Raw genomic sequence first — 10,273 nt, forward strand, 5'->3', positions numbered from 1 at the left:
CAGATTTGTGAGAAAGACAGACAACATCCCCCTGAGCCAATGAAACCAACGAAGGCGCCAGACTAGCCTGGCAGCAAATAGGAATGGACGTATTCCAGCTCAAGGGTCATCAGTGCCTGCTGATGGTGGACTATTATTCCAGATGGATAGAAATAGCCCTATTATTCCAGATGGATAGAAATAGCCCATCTCCACCAAACTACAGCACATGCCGTGATTGAGCATTCAAAATCAATCTTTGCAAGAGACGGCATTCCAGAGGTAGTAGTCTCTGACAATGGCCCTCAGTTCAGCTCCACGGATTTTCTGAAGTTCTCAAAAGTCTACAACTTCACCCATATCACAAGCAGTTCTCACCATCTGCAAGGAAATGGAGAAGCTGAGAGAGCTAAGAACCCTACATTGCCTTATTGAACAACCGAACCACTCCCCTCCAGCACGGTTCGAGCCCTTCAGAACTCCCCATGAGCAGGAAGCTCAGGTCCCAAGTCCCCACATTCCCATCGCTACATGTCCCACAAAAGCAGGATGTAGAGTAGTTCAAGAAGACAGACCTGCAGCTTCGGAACCAGCAGAAGCACAACTTCGACAAACTTCACAGAGCTAGTCCCTCTTGAAGAAGGTCAGCCTGTCTGGGTGAAGACTCCAAAGACCAAGGAAGCAGTAGTGGTGCAGGCCCAGTCACCACGTTCCATTACCATCAAAACTGCCCAGGGCAACCAGCGACGCAACAGACATCATCTTCACGTAGAAGTGACCAGCCCCTGCCTGCCCAGAGGGGTACCCCAAGAGCGTCATCCACACTCCCTGAAGAAGAGGTGCAACCTGTTCCTGGTTCCAGCCCTGATGACGTACCAGACCTGCCCGAGAGGCCCCCAGAGAGAAGACCAGAGGAAGGGATGGCCAGATGACCCCCGCAATGAGAGGTGCCTGATCGCCCACCAGCCCAGCAGCCAGGAGACAGCCCAGTCTATGCTCAGTCCGGCCGCAGGATCAAGGCACCTAACAAACTGAATCTATGAACATTATTGAATTCACAGACAATCACATGTTGTAATCAGATATAATCCGGCCGTCTGCGATTGCAACGCGTTTCGTTTCGTTCGACTTTCGCGTTCCAAAATTTCGACTGTGGAATTCTAGTCAGTTTCGTTTGATTGATGCTAGTCAAAGTTTTGTTGTCTTAAGGTTCTGTATACTCAGAAAGGGGGATGTAAGATAATGAGCCTCCAGTGGCTCCCTCAGTGTAGATTAGAAACAACGACTGTTCCCGTGGCGTGCTTGCTTGAGACAATATACTACACTCAAGAACCCAACACCAGCCTGAAGTCTCTGTTGTCATTTCTACTCCGTTCTGTCAGACAGCTCCATCTTAGATAGTACCTACTAACTTTACAATGACTGGTGCGAAAGCGCTTTGATCTGTCTCTGCACAAGACTGAGCGCTATATTAATACAATTATTATTATTATTTTATCACCGTGGTCCTCAGCGCGCTCAGGTGTGGGAAAATTTGTGGAGTGTGGCCTGCGTAAAACCTTTACATGAGCTGCGACGCCGACGAAACCTGCTGAGAGCGTTCCCCGTGTTAAAGAGTTGCCGAACCTTTTAGTCTCTCTCTGTCCATCACAGACTGACCAAATGGCACGGCTTCGCCTCTCAGCTTGCCGTGTATTAATGTATATGGCATTGGGTCTAGTGGTATTTGAATTATTGGTTGTGAATATTGCGATTCTGTACGTCTTCTCAATTCAACGTGATGTGCTGGAATTCTTATCCAGTTCAGGCAGTTTAATTGACAAGCTGAAGAGAGTGCCTGCAATAAAAAACACTATTTTCCAAGGTAAAGGCGGTGGGTTTGCGAACATCATGCAGAACACATTGGATCGTGTGTTCATTGTGTCAGACCGCAGATCAAACATCAGATCGACAGAGTCTGACACCAGCCGACAGCCTTCGCTGTTCGATCGCAGTGACATCAGCCATTTGGCATTGGATGTGTCCAGTGACGGGGAAGCTCTTTACCTGATACGTAGAATGAAGCAGAGGGGGGAGGCTTTCAGCCGTACATACAGACAGTTGGTGATCGACATTGGAGCGAACGATGGATTGGCGTGCAGCAATTCATTCAACCTCATTCAGTTGGGGTGGGATGCCATTTTGGTGGAGCCACAGATCAGTTTGCTTCGAGTGGCCAAGGAAAATTTGAGAAGGTAAACTTAGCATGGGACGTTACTGGATGTCGATGTTGTGGTCGCGGAGACAGCGAATAGTTGTTCCCCTTTTAAGCTTTTGCTCTTTTACAAACTCGAAAAATCGGTACATTATACACACACACACGTGTGTGTGTGTGTGTGTGTGTGTGTGTGTGTGTGTGTGTGATTGCCAAATATGATGCCTTAGTGAGTCTGTCACTATTTAGTATTTGTTTTAAAATGTATGCCAGAGAGTGCTCACTGCAGATGCCTGGGAACACCTTCCAGAGGATACTTGATTGTGTGTAAGTAGATGGTGCTTCCCCCCCCCCCCCCACCCCCCCATCTTTCTTAAATTCATTTCTTTGTATTTCTGTTTCTGATTTCTATGCTCATAGTTCTTTTTGCATTTTGCCATTGTAGGTTGAAAAAGCATGTCTACTGATTTGTATGGATTTGTGTGTACAAGTGTAATAATAATAATATTTTATTTTTATATAACGCTATAATACAAGCATAAGCAAGCTCTAAGCGCTTTACAATCCAGTACCTAAAGTGAAACAAGAAAGCATATAAAAAGTAGTAGAAACGTAAACAGAATCATTAATATTATAAAAACAGAATGCATAAAACTCACAAAGTAACATACTATCAATACTACAACTGTTACACTCCAACAGTCACACTAACACCCACTCACAGACACACACACATGATTAAACGGCCGAGACGACAGCAATTTTCACTTAAAATGCATACATATAAAAAGGAACATAATAGTAATCTGCATGCCACAGATTTTGTAAACATTGTAAAATAAAATTTTGGATAAAAAGGTAAAAGGGGTAAAAATCGGGTTATTCTCCCTTTCGAACCACACCACCACCATCCATCTACCCACTCCCATTCTCTCTACTCTCACATCACACACACTCATATTGCCATGGGCCTGGGACAACAGCACTATTTGAGTTACGACAAGTATTTTTTAAAGAGATAAGTTTTAAGATTTACTTTAAAGGTAGATATATGAGTTGTTTGTCTGAGAGCAACAGGCAGAGAATTCCACACACACACAGTGTGTGTGTGTGTGTGTGGACAAGTGTGTGTGTGTGTGTGGTGTGTGTGTGATGTGGTGTCATGTGGTGTGCGTGTGTGTGTGTGTGTCACTGTGTGTGTGATGTGGTGTGTGTGTGATGTGGTGTCATATGTGGTGTGTGTATGTGTGTTTGTGTGTGTGTGTGTGTGTGTGTGTGTGTCACTGTGTGTGTTCAGAACGTTTAAGTATTGTATTGTATTTGTACAATTGTAGTGTATGGTATTGTATGTATAGTGTTTTGTATTGTATTTGTACTGTATGGTATTGTATTTGCAGCGTATGGTATTGTAGTGTAGTGTATGATATTGTATTGTATATGTAGTGTACAGTATTGTGTTGTATTTGTAGTGTATGGTATTGTAGTGTAGTGTATGATATTGTATTGTATATGTAGTGTACAGTATTGTGTTGTATTTGTAGTGTATGGTATTGTAGTGTATGGTGTTGCATTGTAGTGCAGTGTATGATATTGTATTGTATATGTAGTGTACAGTATTGTGTTGTATTTGTAGTGTATGGTATTGTAGTGTATGGTGTTGCATTGTAGTGCAGTGTATGATATTGTATTGTATATGTAGTGTACAGTATTGTATTGTATTTGTACAATTGTAGTGTATAGTATTGCATTTGTAGTGTATGATATTGAATTGTAGTGTAGTGTATGGTATGATATTGAATTGTAGTGTAGTGTATGGTATGATATTGAATTGTAGTGTATTGTATTGTATGTGTAGTGTATGGTATTGTATCATATTGTATTGTATTGTAGTGCATGGTATTGTATTGTATTTGTAATGTATGGTATTGCATGGTATTGTATTTGTAGTGTATTGTAAATTGTAGTGTATGGTATTGTATTGTAGTGCATGGTATTGTATTGTATTCATAATGTTTTGTATTGAGTTGTATTGTATTGTAGTATTATTGTAATTGTATTTGTAATAGTTTTGTTTCATATTGTCTGTGTATTGTGTTGTAAAAGTAATTGTATTCTATTTGTATATTTGTGTATTGTACTTTATTGTATTGTTTTTGAATTGTATTGTATTTGAATGTTGTATTTGTTTTAATTAATGTAATGTTTTGTAATTGTCCTGTATTTGTATTGTATGGGATATACATGTGTGTTGTGTTGTGTTGTATTGCAGTAGTTTTTGTCACAGCATATTTCTCAATGTGGAGTTCAGGCTGCTCTTCCCGACAGAGAGCCTGTTGACACACTGCAACCCACTTCTTTTTTCCTGTCACCAAGTGGAAATATCTTTTGCCACCAAACTGGATTTTTTGCTGCAGAATTTTGCCCAGGGCAACCCTTTTCTTGCCGTGGGTTCTTTTACATCCAGAACTATGTGGACATAACATAAGACCTCACTTTATCTTCTCGTCCCAGTGACTAGCATCCAGACCAGGTTTGGTGGAGTGGAAGGGTGGAAAGACCCTGTCCAGGGTCTGTATTATCCTGGAACGAGCACGGTACTGACGAAGGGTTGGGTCCAGGAAGGTAGAAGATCTAGATCCCTACAGGTATTGTGGGTTGTTGTCCAGGTATGTAGATCCCTACAGGGATTGTGGGTTGTTGTCCAGGTATGTAGATCCCTACAGGGATTGTGGGTTGTTGTCCAGGTATGTAGATGTATCCCTACAGGTATTGTGGGTTGTTGTCCAGGTATGTAGATCCCTACAGGGATTGTGGGTGTTGTCCAGGCATGTAGATCCCTACAGGGATTGTGGGTTGCTGTCCAGGTATGTAGATCCCTAAAGGGATTGTGGGTTGTTGTCCAGGTATGTAGATGTATCCCTACAGGTATTGTGGGTTGTTGTCCAGGTATGTAGATCCCTACAGGGATTGTGGGTTGTTGTCCAGGTATGTAGATCCCTACAGGGATTGTGGGTTGTTGTCCAGGTATGTAGATCTGTCCCTACAGGTAATGTGGGTTGTTGTCCAGGTATGTAGGTACAGGTAATGTGGGTTGTTGTCCAGGTATGTAGATCTGTCCCTACAGGTAATGTGGGCTGTTGTCCAGGTATGTAGGTACAGGTAATGTGGGTTGTTGTCCAGGTATGTAGATCTGTCCCTACAGGTAATGTGGGTTGTTGTCCAGGTATGTAGGTACAGGTATTGTGGTTTGTTGTCCAGGTACGCAGACCGGTACAACGAGGAGGGGGGGCAGAGGGTGATACTGGTGAATGGGGTCCTGGGGGAGAGGGACGGAGTGGAGAGCGTGGTTCTGATGGAGGATGACATGGAGACCCACATCCTCCGCACCAACACCGCCCATGTGCCTGGCAGGCTGGTGGTCTCAGTGCCCAGCATGACCGTGGGCACGTTCGCTGCCAAGTACAACGTGCCCACACGCTTCTCCGTGCTCTCCATCGATGCCGAGGGAGTGGGGGATAAAGTGAGTTCAGGTGTTTTTTTGGTGTTAAATAAAAAAGATGATCCTTGAAGTTGAAGATCAGTGTGGGGGATAAAGTGAGTTCAGCTGTTTTTCTGTGTTAAAAAAAATGATGATCCTTGAAGTTGAAGATCAGGTGTGGGGCATAAACCTATTGATAACATCTCTGTGGTGTTACCTGTGTATCACTGATTGATAACATCTCTGTGGTGTTACCTGTGTATCACTGATTGATAACATCTCTGTGGTGTTATCTGTGTATCACTGATTGATAACATCTCTGTGGTGTTACCTGTGTATCACTGATTGATAACATATCTGTGGTGTCACCTGTGTATCACTGATTGATAACATCTCTGTGGTGTTACCTGTGTATCACTGATTGATAACATCTCTGTGGTGTCACCTGTGTATCACTGATTGATAACATCTCTGTGGTGTCACCTGTGTATCACTGATTGATAACATCTCTGTGGTGTTATCTGTGTATCACTGATTGATAACATCTCTGTGGTGTTATCTGTGTATCACCTATTGATAACATCTCTATGGTGTTACCTGTGTATCACTGATTGATAACATCTGTATGGTGTTACCTGTGTATCACTGATTGATAACATCTGTGTGGTGTTACCTGTGTATCACTGATTGATAACATCTCTGTGGTGTTACCTGTGTATCACTGATTGATAACATCTCTGTGGTGTTATCTGTGTATCACTGATTGATAACATCTCTATGGTGTTACCTGTGTATCACTGATTGATAACATCTCTATGGTGTTACCTGTGTATCACTGATTGATAACATCTCTGTGGTGTTACCTGTGTATCACTGATTGATAACATCTCTGTGGTGTTACCTGTGTATCACTGATTGATAACATCTCTGTGGTGTTATCTGTGTATCACTGATTGATAACATCTCTGTGGTGTTACCTGTGTATCACTGATTGATAACATCTCTATGGTGTTACCTGTGTATCACTGATTGATAACATCTCTGTGGTGTTACCTGTGTATCACTGATTGATAACATCTCTGTGGTGTCACCTGTGTATCACTGATTGATAACATCTCTGTGGTGTCACCTGTGTATCACTGATTGATAACATCTCTGTGGTGTTATCTGTGTATCACTGATTGATAACATCTCTGTGGTGTTATCTGTGTATCACCTATTGATAACATCTCTATGGTGTTACCTGTGTATCACTGATTGATAACATCTGTATGGTGTTACCTGTGTATCACTGATTGATAACATCTGTGTGGTGTTACCTGTGTATCACTGATTGATAACATCTCTGTGGTGTTACCTGTGTATCACTGATTGATAACATCTCTGTGGTGTTACCTGTGTATCACTGATTGATAACATCTCTATGGTGTTACCTGTGTATCACTGATTGAAACATCTCTATGGTGTTACCTGTGTATCACTGATTGATAACATCTCTATGGTGTTACCTGTGTATCACTGATTGATAACATCTCTGTTGTGTTACCTGTGTATCACTGATTGATAATATCTCTGTTGTGTTACCTGTGTATCACTGATTGATAACATCTCTATGGTGTTACCTGTGTATCACTGATTGATAACATCTCTATGGTGTTACCTGTGTATCACTGATTGATAACATCTCTGTTGTGTTACCTGTGTATCACTGATTGATAACATCTCTATGGTGTTACCTGTGTATCACTGATTGATAACATCTCTATGGTGTTACCTGTGTATCACTGATTGATAACATCTCTATGGTGTTACCTGTGTATCACTGATTGATAACATCTCTGTGGTGTTACCTGTGTATCACTGATTGATTACATCTCTATGGTGTTACCTGTGTATCACTGATTGATAACATCTCTATGGTGTTACCTGTGTATCACTGATTGATAACATCTCTATGGTGTTACCTGTGTATCACTGATTGATAACATCTCTGTGGTGTCATCTGTGTATCACCTATTGATAACATCTCTGTGGTGTTATCTGTGTATCACTGATTGATAACATCTCTATGGTGTTACCTGTGTATCACTGATTGACATCTCTGTGGTGTTATCTGTGTATCACTGATTGATAACATCTCTGTGGTGTTATCTGTGTATCACTGATTGATAACATCTCTATGGTGTTACCTGTGTATCACTGATTGATAACATCTCTATGGTGTTACCTGTGTATCACTGATTGATAACATCTCTATGGTGTTACCTGTGTATCACTGATTGATAACATCTCTATGGTGTTACCTGTGTATCACTGATTGATAACATCTCTATGGTGTTACCTGTGTATCACTGATTGAAACATCTCTATGGTGTTACCTGTGTATCACTGATTGATAACATCTCTGTGGTGTTACCTGTGTATCACTGATTGATAACATCTCTATGGTGTTACCTGTGTATCACTGATTGATAACATCTCTATGGTGTTACCTGTGTATCACTGTTTGATAACATCTCTGTGGTGTTATCTGTGTATCACTGATTGATAACATCTCTATGGTGTTACCTGTGTATCACTGATTGATAACATCTCTGTGGTGTTACCTGTGTATCACTGATTGATAACATCTGTATGGTGTTACCTGTGTATCACTGATTGATAACATCTCTGTGGTGTTACCTGTGTATCACCTGTTGATAACATCTCTATGGTGTTACCTGTGTATCACTGATTGATAACATCTCTGTGGTGTTATCTGTGTATCACTGATTGATAACATCTCTGTGGTGTTACCTGTGTATCACCTATTGATAACATCTGTATGGTGTTACCTGTGTATCACTGATTGATAACATCTCTATGGTGTTACCTGTGTATCACTGATTGATAACATCTCTGTGGTGTTACCTGTGTATCACCTATTGATGACATCTCTATGGTGTTACCTGTGTATCACTGATTGATAACATCTCTGTTGTGTTACCTGTGTATCACTGATTGATAATATCTCTGTTGTGTTACCTGTGTATCACTGATTGATAACATCTCTATGGTGTTACCTGTGTATCACTGATTGATAACATCTCTATGGTGTTACCTGTGTATCACTGATTGATAACATCTCTGTTGTGTTACCTGTGTATCACTGATTGATAACATCTCTATGGTGTTACCTGTGTATCACTGATTGATAACATCTCTATGGTGTTACCTGTATATCACCTATTGATAACATCTCTGTTGTGTTACCTGTGTATCACCTATTGATAACATCTCTGTTGTGTTACCTGTGTATCACTGATTGATAACATCTCTATGGTGTTACCTGTGTATCACTGATTGATAACATCTCTATGGTGTTACCTGTGTATCACTGATTGATAACATCTCTGTTGTGTTACCTGTGTATCACTGATTGATAACAGCTCCATACCTCTGTCTTGCAGATTCTCCATCAGTGGATAGATGGAGGGTTTGAACCCGGGTACATTGTGTACGAGGCTCTCCACAACAAGGAAAGCATGGTGGACACTGCAGCTTACCTGGAGCACAGTGGTTACCGCTTCATGATACAGCTGGGCTGGAACTATATCTTTGAACACCAGTCCCACATGGGATGAAAGGATATCGCTGTCCACTGTGCGGTCTTCACTTCAGCCTGCATCCACACTGACAAAATAAAATGATCTGCATACAAAGGAGCGAGAGCGTAACACAATGTAGACTGTAAAGGGAATGAAATGAATGGTCTAACTGGACCACGAAGCAAACTTTCAGAAATTTTTAACAGTAGCAAGAAATTGAAACGATTTCCCCCGAAAGCTAGGCATGAAAAGCTGGAAGGACTCGCATTCAAAAAGTATGTGCTGATTGAAAAGTTTTCCTCCATACGAACATGAGACATGTTTGCTGTATTTAGATGTATTTGATTTTACTCTGTACGCTAAGAGGATTATTTGCCTAAATGTGTTACACAGTGCAATGTATTGTACTGTATTGTATTGCATCGTATCATATCATGTTGTATTACATGTACTATTTCATCATATTTCATTGTGTGAATTCAGGCTGCTCTCCACAGGGAGAGTGCATTGCTACAGTGAGGGGTGGCTGTTCTCCACAGGGAGAGAGCATTGCTACAGTGAGGGTGGCTGTTCTCCACAGGGAGAGTGCATTGCTACAGTGAGGTGAGGGTGGCTGTTCTCCACAGGGAGAGTGCATTGCTACAGTGAGGGTGGCTGTTCTCCACAGGGAGAGTGCATTGCTACAGTGAGGGTGGCTGTTCTCCACAGGGAGAGTGCATTGCTACAGTGAGGGTGGCTGTTCTCCACAGGGAGAGTGCATTGCTACAGTGAGGGTGGCTGTTCTCCACAGGGAGAGTGCATTGCTACAGTGAGGGTGGCTGTTCTCCACAGGGAGAGTGCATTGCTACAGTGAGGGTGGCTGTTCTCCACAGGGAGAGAACATTGCTACAGTGAGGTGAGGGTGGCTGTTCTCCACAGGGAGAGAGCATTGCTACAGTGAGAGTGGCTGTTCTCCACAGGGAGAGAGCATTGCTACAGTGAGGTGAGGGTGGCTGTTCTCCACAGGGAGAGAGCATTGCTACAGTGAGGGTGGCT

General features: G+C 42.1%; 1 protein-coding gene across 1 annotated transcript; it reads left to right on the forward strand.

The window, feature by feature from the left end:
- Positions 1-1,276: 1,276 nt before the first annotated feature.
- Positions 1,277-9,451, forward strand: LOC143287951 (uncharacterized). The gene is made up of 3 exons (XM_076596193.1): positions 1,277-2,213; positions 5,432-5,693; positions 9,101-9,451. Exons 1-3 carry the CDS (start codon positions 1,642-1,644, stop codon positions 9,272-9,274), a joined length of 1,008 nt encoding a protein of 335 aa, XP_076452308.1. The 5' UTR covers positions 1,277-1,641; the 3' UTR covers positions 9,275-9,451.
- Positions 9,452-10,273: the final 822 nt, after the last annotated feature.

The sequence above is a fragment of the Babylonia areolata genome, chromosome 12, assembly GCF_041734735.1.
Source record: "Babylonia areolata isolate BAREFJ2019XMU chromosome 12, ASM4173473v1, whole genome shotgun sequence".
Classification (NCBI taxonomy): domain Eukaryota; kingdom Metazoa; phylum Mollusca; class Gastropoda; order Neogastropoda; family Buccinidae; genus Babylonia; species Babylonia areolata.

Coding starts and splice junctions, on each gene's coding strand:
- LOC143287951 (XM_076596193.1), top strand. CDS start 1,642: ATGGCACGGCTTCGCCTCTCAGCTTGCCGTGTATTAATGTATATGGCA. Junction 2,214..5,431: donor GCCAAGGAAAATTTGAGAAG/GTAAACTTAGCA, acceptor TTTGTTGTCCAG/GTACGCAGACCGGTACAACG. Junction 5,694..9,100: donor CCGAGGGAGTGGGGGATAAA/GTGAGTTCAGGT, acceptor TCTGTCTTGCAG/ATTCTCCATCAGTGGATAGA.